Below are 17,168 nucleotides of genomic sequence, written 5' to 3' on the forward strand. Positions count from 1 at the left end.
TGTCTGTGTGTTTGTCTGTTCTCTTCAGTCTGTATGGAAAACATGACACGATGCACTAAATAGTTGATAAGGTCATGAGAAAGTCAGCCATTCTATCATTTTCTTCTTCTTTTTTTCTTGTGTTACTTTAAAATCCTCCCCTTCACTATTTCCTCACCCTCTCTCACAAATCCAGAAAACAAAACCTGATTTCTTATAAGTCACGTGTTTTAGGGGAAAACTGACCCACTGGCAGTGACCAATGAGAGTTAGTGAGGGATGGTAACATATTGTGAAACAGAAAAACACACTTTTCAGTGCTGCAAACCAAGCAAGGATAAAAGATGGACAAACATGTGTTGGCTGCTCCATTATAACCACATTTTTCTTTGTTTTTACACAAATCTGTAATGATTTGATCCTTACTCTTTTTTTTTTTACTTTATATAGTTTTGAAAATTAACAAAAACGTATTATATGCAACTTATCTGCTGTTATATGCATGCATGGTGCAGTATACCTGGCATATGTCTTTTATTATCATTTTATCAGCAACATGAGACAACAGACTGTTGAGAAATGCGTTTCTATGTTGGATCATTTTCAAAGGGGAGGGCAGTGAAAGAGCCACATACTGAGAAATCCATGAGACTTACAAAACTCACAGTCAAAGAAAAGCCTGAGTCAGTGCAGGAGTAGAAACAGATCCTGCACAATGGAGGGATACACCATGTGGCTGCTGCTCCTGATCGTGGCTGTGGAGGCATCAGCACAAAACAGGGACACGTAAGAACACCTGAATGCGTCTTAATGATGAGAAGAATCTGATTCGTGATTTCACAGTTGTTGGGTTTTTTTTGTGATTGATACAAGATGCTTGCAGTCCAAATGGAAGTAAAGTCATCGCAAAAATACCTTTTAACGTTGATCAAATCTTTGCACTGGCCTCCTGTAGCTCAGATAATTCATTACTGCGTCAACAAAGCTGTGAATGGTTGAATGGAAGGATATGTCTGTGATCATTGTTTGTGATAATGTATTTCCGATATTTCCCTGCAAAGCACTGTGACCTGCCTTGTGTGTGAAAGGTGCTATATCAATACATTTGTCTTTGTCAATGTAATCATTTTACTCTGTATTAGAGTTTCACATACATACATGTACTATAGTGATGTTGTTTAGGATGTTACATATCCTTCATATCTCAATGAGTACTTTAAATCCAAAAAGTTTTTTTTTTTTTTTTAAATAATGATATAAAATTCCACTGGCAATTTGCCACCTGCAACTTTGATTATAAGTTTAAACTTTTGCCAATTTCTTCTATAAATACTTTACTCATATGTGCATTTGGCTTTTATTCTACATTTTTATTTATTTAATTTATTTATAGTATTTGTCTCAATAACCTACAGATATTTATTTATTTATTTATTTATTTATTTATTTATTTATTTATTTATTTATTTATTTATTTATTTATTTATTTATTTATTTATTTTTCCTCAGAATTCATTTTCAACACAACGAGCCAAAGATTTTCATTTACGTTGCCACACTTCCAATCATCAGTATTTCCATAAAGTTTCATTCGTGGGATTATTGAAGCTCATATCTGTGGTCATTTTCTGAATAAACCTTTAGCTATATATAGCTTAAGAATGTTTTTACCTATAAGAAGCCAGTATCTGTTTATCGAATGCAAGTTTGTTTCTTTTCCTCCCAGTTCTACTCAATGTTATACTGTTTTTAAGATTGAAACTGTTTAAATGACCTGCTGAGGTGATGGTGAGCTTTATAAAAGCTCTTCAGGCTTCCTGAAAAAAAAAACTTTATCATTTTATGTCAATGTGTCTCAATAAAAAAACAAAAACAAAAGGAAAGGAAACTCTCAGCTCATCTGGATCAAAAGTGCTTTTCTGTTCCCGGAGTCAGAACCAAACATGCAGAAACATCTGGAACAGACTCCTTCGAAACCTGCAGGGTGGCTCCAAGTCAAGCTCATTTTATAAAGCAATGCATCTTTAATTCTTGTATCGCGTTTGCATTTTATTTTTTTTCACATTTGAAAAAAACTACTGCTAATGTAAAGCATTTGAATGTCTTGTATTTGAATGTAAATAAACTGTACAAATAAAGTTGCCTTTCCTTTTCCTATGATTATTCATTTGAGACTATAAGTGACTCTAAATTGCCCCTCGGTGTGAATGTGTGTGAAATCTGCCGATGGACTGCTGACAACTGTTAAATCACAATCCTAACTGCCGGTGAGTGTCAGTAATAATGGGAAGGATGCATTTAGAGACATATCTCTGCTTTGTGTGCAGATTCTTCATCTCAGCGCCGGCTGTGGTTCACCGGGGCGTGAGCGAGAAGGTGGCCGTACAGATGGGAAAACTTCACCTGGGAAATACCGTCTCTCTTTACCTGGAGGATGAGATTTCTGGTGTTGTTGTATCTGCGGTCAAAACTGTTACATGCCAGACTGAAAAAGACATCAAAACTGTTGAACTGATGGTGTGGAAACTTTCCAACTTCGAACAAAACAAGACACCCAGATGTAACATGTCTTTTAATTTTTTTTTTCCATCTTTACAGATAAACTGGGAGGCTTGGTTGAATTCGAATAAAAAGAGACAGACCCACTACCTTTTGCTCGTGGCAGACTGTCCGTCTTTCACTGGCCGGAAAATAACAAAGGTCCTGGTATCAAAACACAGGGGATACATCTTCATTCAGACCAATCAGCCAGTTTACAGCCCCACACAGGACGGTGAAGTCAACACACATAAGACAAGACAACACACTTTGAATACGTTTTCATTATAATCCATTTTAAAAACTGTTTTGATGTGATTTGTGTTCTGTTAGTGAGTTACAGGATATTCACTCTTGACCACACAATGAGGCCTCACGAGGAAATGTTCTATCTGTCAGTATTTGTGAGTATTGTCTTCACTGGTGTGAAATAAGATAAACTCATCAATAGCTAATAGAGAGGAATCAAGAGCCATGTTAATTATGTTTTGTTTTCAGAATTACTTCTTTGACCATCATGATTTAAAAAAAAATTTAAATAAAAATTATTTTCTTTTTATAGTTGACCTTGTTGGGTTTTTCTTTTGTTTAGTTCTTTTGTTTTTTCAATTTGGTGATCTGTGTTGAAGATTGTGACATTCAACTTTTCAGGATTTTCTTTTTAATTTATAAAAATGAGGATTGATGAGTCAACACACTTGTTTCATCTCTCAATAAAGCAACTTGTGCTTTAACTGACAGAATGCTGATGGAAACAGAGTATTGAAGATCTTGAGGTCTGCACATAGAGGAATTTACAGGGGAACGTTCCCCATACCCAGCGTCTTGGAGTATGTTCCAACATATTTGTGATCATCTTGACAAACGAAGCATTTAATTTGACTTTGATAGGTTTGCTTTTCTTTTTCTTGAAGAACTGGAACATGGAATATAACGGCACATTATGAAGACGATGAAGCAAGTGCTGCTTTCCGAGAGTTCAGTGTGCAAAAATTTGGTAAGCTATAAACAATCCTCTGAACCTGATCATATTTTCTCCCTCTAAAAACATCTTTACTGGTACACTCTAGTTCTACCCAGTTTTGATGTGAACATCGAAATGGAGCAGAAATACATTTTGTTGGGAGACGAGGAGCTTGTTTTCACCATCTCAGCAATGTAAGTGTTGTCTCAATACACATTTACAAGAAACTGGGTAAGTTTCCATCATTTCCCAGTTAAGTGTGTTCACATAACAACAAATAAGTCATTACGTTTTCTCTATGAAAATATATTCGAGTCATCGCTGAGCTCTGAATAATTTCAATTCATTGGAAAATCCCAGTTATCTTTGCGCTACTTGTTTTGAATCAGGTAGCTGTAACTATGATCTGAAAAAATATATATATAATTTCCATCATATGAAAGAACCAAAACATGCTTGACCTTTAATGTCAGCAAATTCACAAAGTACAAAAACTGCATTTTAGATTGCATTCATGAAGTACAGACATTATATTGTAGTTTCAACTCCACAGTTTTCCTTGTTTTTTTGTTTTTTTTTGTATTGTCAATGGCTTTAAGCTGTTTTAGCTATTTCAGAGGTTTCAGCAGCGACATTCAAATGGTTTCAACTTTTTTTAAACAGCTTCAGCTGTTTTGACTCTTTAAGCCACAATTTTTAGACATTCAAGATGGTTCCTCTGTGCAAAAAACAAATAAATGTAAATGTTTTTTTCTGTTTTACCTCCTTGCATGGAATATATGAGTTTTTGTCTTTGTTTATAAATTCAATTCACTTGAATGTTTCAGGGAGCCACGAGGCGACGAGGAGCACAAAAAGTGGCCATATGTTGCCAACCACTGACCTAAATGTTTAATATATGTTTGCAAGCTGTCCTTGTGTCTGTTCCGACTCCAACACTTAGAGCTATTTTCTGCAGGTATTCGTATGGTGAGAAAGTTATGGGAGCATACCACTGTCAATTCGGAGTGGCAACAAAAGATGAGAATAATAAAATTAAGCATAACATCATAAAGGGGATGGAAATGGCTGGTTCGGTGAGATTTGGATGCATCTTTCTCGAAAATGTCAACATCCGATCACCTTGTATTATTACACTGATAATAAAGCATACAAATTCTTGCAGGTCCAAAATGGAAAGGCAACAGTTTCTCGCCGGGCAGAAGACATAGACTCAAAGCTCCGTGAGCACAATAGGAAAAGCCTCGCTGAACTGTTGAGGAAGAAAGAAAAACTCTACGTGAAAGTGTTTGTCACCAACATTAGAAGTAATGCACTCACCCTCACTGAGTTGTTTTATTCTTGTAAACCTCTCAGAACTGATGAATGAGATGTACATTTTTGAAATCATTGTCAACTTATTAGAGGAAATCCAATAACATTATGAAGGGAAATGATAAATCATTCCATTTGAAGATTTAACTATATAAAGCATCACTATTTTATAAAGTATAATTTCTAGTGTATAGCAGCATCATTTAATCACATGAAGTGCAACAGATCGGTGTTGTGCATCTCCTTGTCATTCTTAGTCTAGATTGATAATGACTTTGCAGAATATTGAGAGTTCAACGTAAAAATTTTTTTAGAATTAGAGCATGTTTCATGGAGTTATATGTGAAGCTGAACTGAACTGAAACTATAATTCAACCAAAACATTTCTATAAAGTGACTGTCCTGGGTAAACAAGAACAGTTCTGACATATCAGAAGTAGTAATAGGCAATTTATGATCCTACAAACATATTCCCAAGAGTAACCCCCCGTATTTGTTTAAAAGGAAAAAAAAAACATACATTAAGAATTCAAATTTCTTTTCCCTGTCATTTTTTCTTCTAATAGGCGGTGAAATGCAAGAGGCAGACATTTACCTTCCTGTTTTCTCCCACAAATACACCATGGACCTTTCTCGAACTCGTTCTCATTTTATTCCTCGATATCCTCTGGAAGTGGTGGTATGGCTGAAATCAACAAATGGGCTTTGCTCAAGACTGTGATAACATATCTCTTTTAAATGAAAGGTTTCTTGTTGTTGTAGGTTTCCTTGCATCTTCCAGACGGCTCCCCAGCAGCTGGTGTGCCTGTAAAAATTGAGCTACAAGTGTCAAGGGAAATGAACGAATACACCACTAATCAGGAGGGGGCAGTGTCTGGGCTCTTTAACATTCTCGCTGATGTGACTGAGATTATACTTGAGGTAAGTATCCCCAAACTTACTTTGGGGACACTTTAGGTCTGTTTTGATGATTTTCACCTTCTTTGGCTCCAATAGGTGTCTGCTGGTGACCTTCAAGAGAGGAAACTAATAAGAAGGCTCTCGTCTCCAGGAAACAGCTACCTTTGCATGTCTGTCTCCGATAGGAGCTACTCGGTTAATGACGCACTTTCTGTGTTGTACCACACAGATAATTCTCCTCAGGAGGGGTACATTTACTACATGGTGAGGAAAATACGACTGAGATGAGTTGTAGGAGTGTGTTTTCCAGCATGATTAAACACTTGTACTTGTGTGTGTGTGTGTGTGTGTGTGTGTGTGTGTGTGTGTGTGTGTGTGTGTGTGTGTGTGTGTGTGTGTGTGTGTGTGTGTGTGTGTGTGTGTGTGTGTGTGTGTGTGTGTATGTGTGTGTGTGTGTGTGTGTGTGTGTGTGTGTGTGTGTGTGTGTGTGTGTGTGTGTGTGTGTGTGTTGCAGGTGCTGAGCCGTGGGGTCATTGTTAAACAAGGTTCTTTACAAATTGGCAGATTTGTAAAACAGGTCCTGCAGATAACACATGAAATGGTTCCATCTTTCCGTCTGATTGGCTACTTTCACAACCTGGGTGGAGACATCATAGCCGACTCGGTGTGGGTCGATGTCAGGGATGAATGTGAGATACGGGCCGAGGTGAGTAAACAAAGCCGATAAGAGCGAGGCAGTAAACAAACAGAACTTTACCTCTGCGGTTTCTGAGATTGAATTCCTTTGTCACATCGGTGTGGTATTTGTTTTACTGTTGGGTTAGGTCAGAGAGAATAATGCCAATACTGCAAAATGTACTTTATCTTTGCAAGCAGCATCATTTGCATGTTATTTGTCATATTCCGAAGAATTAACAACAACGTTATCTTAGGTGTATCAATTCAGAGCACCCATTCCGGGACACTCATCGACACTGGAAATTGATTTGACAGGACAACGAGCCACAGTGGCTCTGCTGGCTGTGGATAAAGCCTTCTACGCTCTCAATGCCGACAATAAGCTCACTTCTAAACAGGTCACTCTTACACACTTCAAGTATTCTCACTTGTTTAGCATATACTTTAAGAACGATAGAACAATCCTAGTTTTTCTCAGGTGTTTTCCAGTATGAAGTCTTATGACCTTGGCTGCTCATATGGTGGAGGCTCTGACATGGCGTCAGTACTCGTGGATGCTGGCCTGTCTTTTGTGTCTCGGGGCCAGTCAGACTTCAGAAAAGGTATGAAAATTTTTTATATATTTGATAATTGAGTCACTTTTAAAGTAACCTTCTTTTTGAATTTTACAAGTTGCTCTTCAAATCAACAAGAGACTACACTGCAGATACATTACAAGAAAAAACTAAATTACCACACTTTAATCATCAAAAATAGATATAATGGATAGGATGGTTGTCATATTTATTCATTGCAGATTGAGGATATTTTTTAGCATTTTGGTATATTAATGGTTATTATATTATTGGCCATCATTATGTTATTGTTTCGTCCATTTTTATAAAACATTTCGTTAAAAATACCACGAACAACATCCAAACTCCGTCAAAAGACAGAAATCTCCTCATTTAATCCTCACTGATGATGTTTCTCCGCCACACGACTCTTCCAGATTTCAGCTGTAATCCAGCGCCTACCCGTCAAGGTCGCGCGATAGACCTCGAATTGGAAAGGATGATCTTAAGTGAGAAAAGTTTCTTACTTTGCTGTGAAGCGACTTGAAGTCAGCTACGTTTGATGAAGTGAGCGATCAACGTGTGTGTTGTTCTTCTCTGAATGTCACTTTCAGAATCAAACTTTAACGACACACAGCTGCAGGACTGTTGCTTTCGAGGGTTCTCTCTCATCCCGATGCATCGGACCTGTGAGGAGAGGATGGCGAGGGTCCTCCTGGTCGGGGGGACTCGCGCTTGTGCCGCCGCCTTTCTAAGATGCTGCACTGACGGAGAACGTCTGAGACAAAAAAAGATGCTAGAGGATTCTCAGAATAGCTTTGGCAGGAGTAAGATGATACTGGGGTTTTTTTACATTCAGAAATTATCTGACAGGTTTGGTCCGATTGTAGTGATTGAATAGTTTTTATCTTTCAGCTTCAACCGAAGAAGACATTGAGCAGTTTTTTCTGGATACAACAAACCAGTATATCCGTCAAAAATTCCCACCGAGCTTTGAATTCAAAGACTTCGAGGTGGACGGCAGAAAAAGGTTAGAGACGGACAGTCAACATTGAGTGCATCGTTTCATTTGATCACAATCTCTTGTTAAATCCATGAAAATCGTCGCATGCTCAAATCAGTATAGTTGCATATGTGACATTTGTGATAGAGTAATGATTGTCTTCATTAAAAACTCTGACAGTCATACTTTGAGATTGCCGGACTCCATCACCACTTGGGAGATTCAGGTCGTTACTTTATCTGCAGCCACTGGTAATAAAAACCCCCAGACCACCTCATACACCCAACAATGACCGAACGATGAGACTCAATGACGTTCTCTGTGTTTCCTTCAGGTTTTTGTGTAGTTAAACCGACTGAGGTCAAAGCCTTTAAGCCGTCATTTGTTTCTCTGAGGCTCCCATATTCAGTGAAGAAATACGAGCAGCTGTCCATTTCACCGGTTGTGTACAACTACGGTTATGAACGACTAGAGGTGGATGTAACAAACAGTATATAAACAGTAACTACCGCTTCAAGAAAGGAGAGAAAAAAATCATAATGCTGATGCTTGTTTTCTCCCTGCATGTGTATAGGTGGCCGTGAATATGGAACAAACCGAAGGGCTTTGCTCTCCGGGTTCAGCCTCCACAACATCTTTCGTCAACATTACTGTGGAGCCGCAGTCTTCTCAGTTTGTCTCCTTCTCTGCTGTTCCCATGAGAACCGGTTCAATACCCATCAAAATACGTCTGTACAACATAGAGCGGGAGATGGAGGAAGACGCGATTCTAAAAACTCTGTTTGTGCAGGTTAGTGCTGATGATATTAGTTAATGTAATTAAATAGTGCAAATATAATGATTTCTCTCTGGGAGGAATTGTTATAATATGATTACATCAGAGCAGGGGTGTCAAACCTGCTGCAGGGTTCAATTCTGTCCATGAGGTAACTTTGTAAACTGGAAAAAATGAACTGGACTTGTTTCATAAAGCTATGTAGTAGGGATTTTGTTGTTTAGTAAGATCTGCAGAATATACCGACTCAAGCAGAGAGATCACTGATGCAGCACTGCAAAAACTCAAAATCTTACCAAGTTCATTAGTCTTGTTTTGTTATTTAAGTTAGATTCACCGAACAAGTAATATATCAGCAAGATTGAGGGACTTGTTTTAAGACAATGCATCTGAAATATCTTGTTAAGTCAAACAATCTTGAAATCATCTTGTTTTGAGTTGTATTTTAACCAGGTTTATTTTAGATTTCATAAACTTCAAACTGAGAGGTAATTTGTATAGGATAGATAATCTCGAATTTAGCATTTGTGGCTTCTTCTAAGGCATCAAACAGGAAAATACTGGTAAAATATAGATTGAAATATTTTTTCTGTGCAGATTTTAAGATCTTAATATTGAAAATCATGTCTTATTTCAAGAAATCTTACCAAGGCAATTTTTATTTTTGTTTTTAGAAGGGCATTTTTCCCATGTTGTTAAATTATGTTTTGTGGAGAATCATTATCACCACACATGCAAAACACCACATATTGAGGATCTGGTTTGGTGACAGTATTAAAAACGGCTCAATGTTGCACATGTATTTCATTAGAAAGTTTTTACTTGTTCAGGTTTTGTGACAATATATTAACATATTTGTAAAATTTACAGAAAGGAAAACATGATGAAAAAATGCTGTAATTTGAAGCTGTTTGCCATCAGGTTGTTGTACGTTACCTCCTGAGAGAACGGAGCCGTATATTTATATGTTGCCCGGGCTGAAGTGAGTTTGACACCCCTGTGTTCGTTAAATATAACCAAGCAAGTGACATACAGTTGTTGTGTTCTTTTCTACTCTTGTGTAGACTGAAGGATTAGAAAAGAGAGAGGAGCAAACCCAGGTCATTAAACTGGATGGTGAGTTGTTTTAGTAGTTCTCAGTGACACACACTTGAAGGTTTGTCATTGGTTTTAAGTTTCAACCCTTCTCCTTGTGGAAACAGGAAAGAGCGCAAAGAATATCACTCTTGATGGAACTCTACCGAGCAACACGGTGCCTGACGCCGACTCCAACATCTTCATCTCACTGGAAGGTAATGGACGCACTGGACTCGCACATAATTCAACACCACGTCTTTCTCACCAGCGTCCATGTGTTCACCCAACAGGCAACGGATTCAGCAATTCACAAGTGAAGAACCTCCTTTCTCGTGAAAAGGTTGTTGGTTTGATCGTGCTGCCTGATGGATGCGTAGAACAGACGATGAGGGGACTGGTCCCTACAGCTTTAGCCATCCGATACCTTGACATGAGCGAACAGTGGTTCGACCTGCCTGCTGGTAAAAGAGATGAAGCTCTTGATAATCTGGAGAAAGGTAGTGACATAAACCGATACCTGCAGAGTTATTTGTGTTTTTTAGAATCATGCTTAGATATTGATAATGTCAATACTTCTGGCAGTAACTGATCACCATTGAGTAATTAGTAATGAAGGTCCGGTTACTGACGTTTCTGTGATCTTCTTACTCGATACTTCAGTCAGGGATTAAATCAGTTGCAGAGCGACTGCCTCTCTCTGTCCTGCTGATGCAATGGTGCCTGAGATGTGTTCACAGCCACAAAGTTCATCTTATCTCTATGAAAGCTGTCTGCTGCTGTCTGTCTCTTGATAATGTATCTGCCAGCTTCTGTATGGCTGCTGAAAGGTGCTGTGCTTACGGTTTAAAAACTGGACTTTGATAGTGTGCAGCATCATTTGATGATACTGATGGAACCTCACCTGAACATAAAGGAGTCAATTTCCAGTCCAGTTCAGCATTAAGCGACCAGGGCTTGAGTGTGCATAGGGCAGAGGGGGGAGGGAGGACATAGCCTATAAAGAGTTCAACTTCCTGACAGCCTGGTGAATGATGCTCTTCCCTGATTTCAATTCAATTCAATTTAACTTTATTTATAGAACACCAAATATAACAAAGTCATTTCAAGATGCTTTTAACAGAGAGAAACCCAACAAATCCACATGAGCGACAGTGGAAAGGAAAAACTCCCTCTAGCAGGGAGAAACCTTTGCAGAAACCAGATTCAGAGGTGGCGGCACTTGCTTGCTGTTTGTGATGAGAGGATAGAGGAGAGAAAAGGATAGGGCAGACAGACAGATTGGGGTAGATCGGGATTCAGACCCTAGCCCGGGCACGGGTAGGGTGAAGGGGTAGGGATTCACACCCTGAGCGGTGTAAGTAATTATGTAAGTAAACGTTATTTATATAGCACTTTTCACAGACAGTGGTCACAAAGTGCTTCACAAAAGTAGGTGTTGGTCGGGGTAGGGATACAAACCCTATCCAGGGCATGGGGGTAGGGAGACAGACCCTGATGGCAGTAGACTGATGGAGGTGTGTGACGGGTGGGTGGGATAGCCAAAAATGGAGTAGATGTCCTGGAGGGAGGGGAGAGAGACATCAACGATCTTCTTTGCTGCTCTCACGTTGCGCTGGCGTGCCCTGCGGCAGGAGGCGGTGCAGGCGCCGTACCACGCAATGATGCAGCTGGACAGGACGCTCTCGATGGTGCCTCTGTAAAAGGTGGACATAATGGGAGTCAGGGTTCTAGCTCATCTCAGCCTGCACAGGAAGAATCTCAACTTCCGCTGTTGTGCTTTCTTGGCCAGTATTGTAGTGTTCATGGTCCAGGAGAGATCTTCTGTGACATGCACACCCAGGAACAAGGGTACATGCAAGATTCTTACTGGTATGACTGTTAGGCATGTGTTGATTGGCTGCAGGAACTGTCAATCATGGATCATGAAAAATTAAATACAGGCCACATTTATATCATGGAGTTTAAAGTTTATTCTTGTCCCTTTGGTGGTTGTTAGCTGTTAGCAGTAGGTGGCTAACCGCTAAATGGGGTTTATGATAATAGCTTCCCGTTCTGATGATAACATAGGAGCACAATGAAAATCTCCCGTTTTGAATTACTTCATTAATTTCAAAGATGTTATTACTGGGAAAGTCCATCTTGGTATCATTGGTGAGAGTAGTAGGATTTTTTTCAACTTTTGTTTTTCAAGTTAAAGTAGTTTTTTTTCCCACAGGTTTTCTGCACATCATTGATCACAAACACCAACAAAGCAATGGTGCTTATAATGTATTCAAAGGAGTGCCCTACAGCAGTTGGCAAGTATTTGTTTTGTTACCGTAGATATTCTTAATAGTTAGCTTTTATAAATATATTGTAAATCATCTTGCATCTTTCGAGGAATCTGCAAGATTCCTCCTCAACCTTCCCTTTGACTTCTCTTTCTTGTTGTATCTTCTTGTCATCAGGATAACTGCTTATGTCGTCAAGGTGTTATCGCTGGTGGCGCAGCGTCAGACTGTGGCTGTTGGACAGCAGGGCCGGAAAGGTCGAGTCGTCCCACTAGAAGGGATCAGGAAACCGGTTCGATATTTACTTTCAGTGCAGAAGCCTGATGGATCGTTCAGTGACCCAAACCCTGTTTTACACAGAGAAGTCCTGGTAACCTTTTTTAAGAGTTAAAACATGAAATACACTTTAGACATGATGATAATAAACTTCTCCGCTGCGATTTTTGTGTGTTTGATGCAGAAAGGCAAAGACCAAGATGCATCCATGACTGCTTTTATAACTATTGCACTGAAGCACTCCCTTCAATTTCTGGACTCAGAAATGCGGAGTGATGCGGTGAGATAACACAAACTTATATTGTCCCACGTAATTCTTTAGCTGCATTTCCACAACAATCAGCTGTCTAACACTGATTAACAAGCATGCTAACATGCCAGGATAAGATCCTTTATATTAGTAAATATTGCACATGTTTGCATCACTGGTGACCAGAATGTTTTTGACCAACTTTTACGGCTGTTCTCCAGGAAGCAAGCATTTCAAGAGCAACATCATATCTCATGTCCCACGTAGACAACCTTCAGCATCCCTATGCTGTTGCTAGCGCAGCATATTGCCTCTCCATCTGCCTGCCGAAGGAATCAGATCTTTCGGCTATTTGGACAAAACTCCAGGGAATGGCCACAAAAGGCAAGTATGGTTGTTACAGAGTTGAATCTTCTTCTGTTATGTTTATAATTTCATTGAGACACTCTGGATATATGTAAAGATGGAAAATCAATGAAAGGTAAGATGAAATGAGTGTTCGTCAACCGGCTGTCAATCAAACTTTTGCACTGTGCAGTAAATAAAGATATTCAGGAGTCCAACATGTATCAGAGTGAGAATCATCTTTATTCTCATTGCTTAATAAAAATATATAAAAAAGAATCTTTCATTATAAAAACTTTCAGTTTTTAAGTATTTCAATGTGTCTCTTTCAATTAATTTCATCATGTTGCCGCCCACATTTTGGTCGTAACATTTCACATTTTCGCATTATCAGCGGAGAACGACTGTTATTATTGGACAGCTGATAGCAGTAGGGGGTCAGCGGATGCCATCGCTGTGGAGACGACAGCTTATGTCCTTCTGACTGCGGTGGAGCTGGGACACATGAAGTGGGCTGACGAAACAGCCTGCTGGCTGACCACGCAAGAAAACTACGCTGGAGGCTTCAAGTCAACACAGGTGACTGGACATTGCTTGAAGTGGACAAAGTCCCTGTCTTTGTCTTATTGTTTGGTGTGAACAGGCTGTTAATAGTTTCTTATCACTCAGGATACCATGATGGCCCTTGAAGCAATTGCAGAGTATGAGGTAAAGAGGTCAATCAGTCTTGAAGGTCATGTAAAAGCAGAGTTCACAACGCCATCAAAGAATAACATCATAACTCTCGAAATGGAAAATAGGAAAGAGAAAGTGGAAACAGACCTGAAGGTATTACACAGCTTTCCTGGCAGCATTCTGCAGTACACACTTGTCATCATTCCATTCTTGTTCATTTTTCCTGCGTCTCGTCTCAGAAATTCACGGGACATTCCATTAATGTGCAGCTGACAGGAAAAGGAGAGGCCAAGTTGAAAGTGAGTCTAATTCATGTGTGAAATCTGTATATTATGAATGCAGAAATAATTGAAAGAATCCTCCTGGCAGGTTCTGAAAAAGTTCCATATCCTGGAAGCCCAGGATGACTGTGCTCAGCTGTCTATCAATGTGACCGTCGAGGGAAAAGTAAAGTACACTGGTGAGCTTCCGTCACCGCCAACAAATCATAACAAGTGATAAAAACCTTCAGAGTTACAGTAATCTCTGTCTTTCTAGCTCAGATCATGGACAATTATGACTACCACGACTATGGTACTGATGAGCTGAAACAGGATCAAGTGCCACAATCAGCAATCGAGTGGTTCGACGCTCGTACACGGACCCGGAGAGCTGTTGATATCGGGCTGAATAAGGAAAAGGTTACCTACAAAGTCTGTGTCAGGTTAGTTGAATGAGGTCCATTTGTTTTTATGAGACGTGCAGAAAAAAACTGATGGATCATGTATAACGTCTGCGTTCTTTTCTTTGTTTTTCCTGTTTGTGGTCACAGTCTGAGTAGCAGGCTCACGGGTATGGCGATAGCTGATATCACTCTGCTGAGCGGGTTTGAGGCTGATATCAATGACCTGGACATGGTTGGTAGTTTTCACTCTCTCTTCTCTACTATCCTTGATATTTGAAACATCTGTGGTTGTAGAAGAAGCTGTTTGAGTGATTGTGAATACGTTGAAGGTGAGTCATTGAAGAAGATTACAGACAATATCTGATTGGTTAAAGGTGCGAATTTATGGACATAAAAAGCATAACTAGAGACAACTTGTTACTAAGTCATCAATATCTCAGCTTTAATGTAAATATATTAACATGATTCTGTTTGATGAACGTTTTACTTTCCCAACAGCTCAAACAGCCACCTGAACAATACATTACCCATTATGAAGTCTCTGATGGAAGAGTGATCCTTTATTTTAATGAGGTAAACCTCAAATCCACAAATCCATAAAACTGGAGCCTACATGTCCATTATTGATCTATTTTCTTCCTTTGTAGCTCTTTGAACAGAAGCAATGCATTGAGTTTGACGCTGAGCAAAGAGTGCCTGTCGGGCTCCTTCAGCCTGCTCCGGCTGTGTTTTATGATTATTATGAACCAAGTAAGCTTGTGTTTTGTTTTAACATTTGTTGTTGGGATTGATTTTGTCGGAACATGTTTGCTTAAACCGACAGAAATTCAAGGGTCATTTGCTCTTTGCTTGCAGGTAAAAGGTGCACTGTGTTGTACTCGGCTCCACTGAGAAGCAAGATGGTCTCCAAATTGTGTTCAGAGGACGTGTGCCACTGTGCAGAAAGTAGGCCATCCCTCTTTAGACGAGATCTTCCTCGAACCGCTAGAACTTTAACGGCCATGAAGCTTAAAGCCAAAATGAAAGTGCATACGTTGAGTCTGATCATGTTTTTGGTGGTCAACTTCACTGTTTGGTGACTCAAATTGTCAAATTGGTGTTTATATTAATGTTCTGCTGTCAGTCACCTGAATGACAATCAGAACCATATAATAATAATAATAACAACAACTCTCTGTTACCCCCAAGCTATAGTGCTGTTGGTAAGGTAGTGTTTCCTAAGACCAGAGCATCCAAAGACTTTAAGAGGTCAAGACAAAGACAAGACAATCCCAAGACCAAGACAAGACCAAGACTTTAAGGAGCCGAGACTGAATAATGACCAAGATTGCTTTTGAGTACTACAACACTAGATCCCTGAATATTGCATCAGCATTATATGACAGAATTAACTGGAAAACAGAGTGTGTAAAAGATTAAACTTTGTCTTTTTACACATAGCGCCAGTCTCTTAGTGGTCCGACACGATCAGAACCAAACGAAACATTACTGACAGAATACGGGGTCACACTGACCAACACTTCATTTGTAGTTTTACCTTTCAGTAAGTATTTATTTAATCTGTTCGTATTTTCTTCAGGACCATGTCATAAACTTCAAGAAACCTTTAAGTTACACAGAAACCGAGATCTCAACAAGTATGTCCGTTTTAGTCATGCCTGTTTCTCACCTACAGTGGATTACGGTCAGTACCTATATTTTGAGTTGCACAAATATGGTCATTCATAATAATGATAATTACCAGTCATGCAAATGAAATACGTTATTTTAAACTTGTCTTTCAGCATACATTGTGAACGTCCTGAGTGATTCTGTGGAGAGTAACTTTGTACTGTACAGGACCAGTGTGACTGAGGTCCTACGTTCAAGTGAGTAAGATAAACATTATCATCATCAGATGCTGTAAAACGAACTGAAACTAAACATTTCCATCAATTTCTGCTAGACATACTGATGAGTGACAATTCTATTCGAGTGTTTGTTGTGAGGCTTCATTGCAAAGCTCGGTTAGATGTGGGACAATCTTATCTTATCATGGGCAAGGATGGTCTCACAACGGACTCAGATGGAGCGTAAGTGTCTTCAAATAATCTGAATGACTTATGAACTTGTGAATTATTGTCAGTTTGTTTACACCCTTGATTTCTTTTTCCCAAAATCTTTTTGTAGGATGCAGCATCTGTTGGAATCAAACACCTGGGTTGAAAAAGTGCCTTCGAAGGAAGAATGTCAAAAAAGTACCCGCAGATATTCTTGTGAACAATTTGATCAGTTCACAGATGAGTACAGGACTGATGGCTGCAGGCAGTGAAACAAAACATCTGTGTGACGCAACGTTGACCTTCAGTTTATCATATCACAGTTACACAAATGCTCCTGTTGTATTGCTTCTAAAATCAGTTTCCAGACAGTCAGGGATCGAACTACCGCCTGGTGGCTGGATTACCACCTGGTGTTAGAATTGTTCAGAAGTGTTCAGTACATATATAATGAGAGTGATAAAAGCCCAAAAAAAAATCTGCATCAAATAACAAATACACAGACGTAACGAGCCTCAGTCAGACGGCGCATAAATGTCTGATTCAGCATGATTTCATTACTATTATAACTACTAACGTCCTCTTTTTTTTAACCGGGGAAATAAACACTCTTTTACTTGCCACTGTGTGTATATTCATTATATGGTCTGGTCTAGTTTTTTTTTTAGATAATCACTTGAAATGAATTTAACACAACAACATCAAAAAAGGGTTTTTCCCCAAAATGTGTATTTGTTTCTTTATGTATCCCAATAGTGTGATTCAGTTTGGCTTGATTTAGCTTTCCTGTCCAATATGTTTATTTTTTAATGTTTTCTTTTTTCTTCTTTTACGGGCAGCAAAGGATCTGAGAGGAGTCTCTGTACT

The 17,168-nt window shown here is 39.1% G+C and overlaps 1 protein-coding gene across 1 annotated transcript; it reads left to right on the forward strand.

The window, feature by feature from the left end:
- The first annotated feature begins 295 nt into the window (after nt 1-295).
- Nucleotides 296-16,924, forward strand: c4b (complement C4B (Chido/Rodgers blood group)). The gene is made up of 41 exons (XM_080471425.1): nt 296-765; nt 2,307-2,496; nt 2,578-2,752; nt 2,851-2,921; nt 3,259-3,347; nt 3,432-3,514; nt 3,588-3,675; nt 4,440-4,557; nt 4,647-4,788; nt 5,362-5,474; nt 5,558-5,716; nt 5,792-5,959; nt 6,210-6,401; nt 6,628-6,771; nt 6,852-6,975; nt 7,365-7,436; nt 7,542-7,754; nt 7,843-7,957; nt 8,111-8,181; nt 8,265-8,404; nt 8,505-8,720; nt 9,770-9,821; nt 9,908-9,997; nt 10,073-10,279; nt 11,998-12,079; nt 12,230-12,422; nt 12,513-12,608; nt 12,800-12,962; nt 13,318-13,502; nt 13,593-13,751; nt 13,838-13,897; nt 13,968-14,058; nt 14,136-14,301; nt 14,410-14,494; nt 14,761-14,835; nt 14,910-15,012; nt 15,118-15,207; nt 15,842-15,946; nt 16,047-16,130; nt 16,208-16,334; nt 16,432-16,924. Exons 1-41 carry the CDS (start codon nt 695-697, stop codon nt 16,571-16,573), a joined length of 5,109 nt encoding a protein of 1,702 aa, XP_080327551.1. The 5' UTR covers nt 296-694; the 3' UTR covers nt 16,574-16,924.
- Nucleotides 16,925-17,168: the final 244 nt, after the last annotated feature.

Source organism: Lipophrys pholis (genome assembly GCF_963383615.2).
Source record: "Lipophrys pholis genome assembly, chromosome: 9".
In the NCBI taxonomy this organism is placed as follows: domain Eukaryota; kingdom Metazoa; phylum Chordata; class Actinopteri; order Blenniiformes; family Blenniidae; genus Lipophrys; species Lipophrys pholis.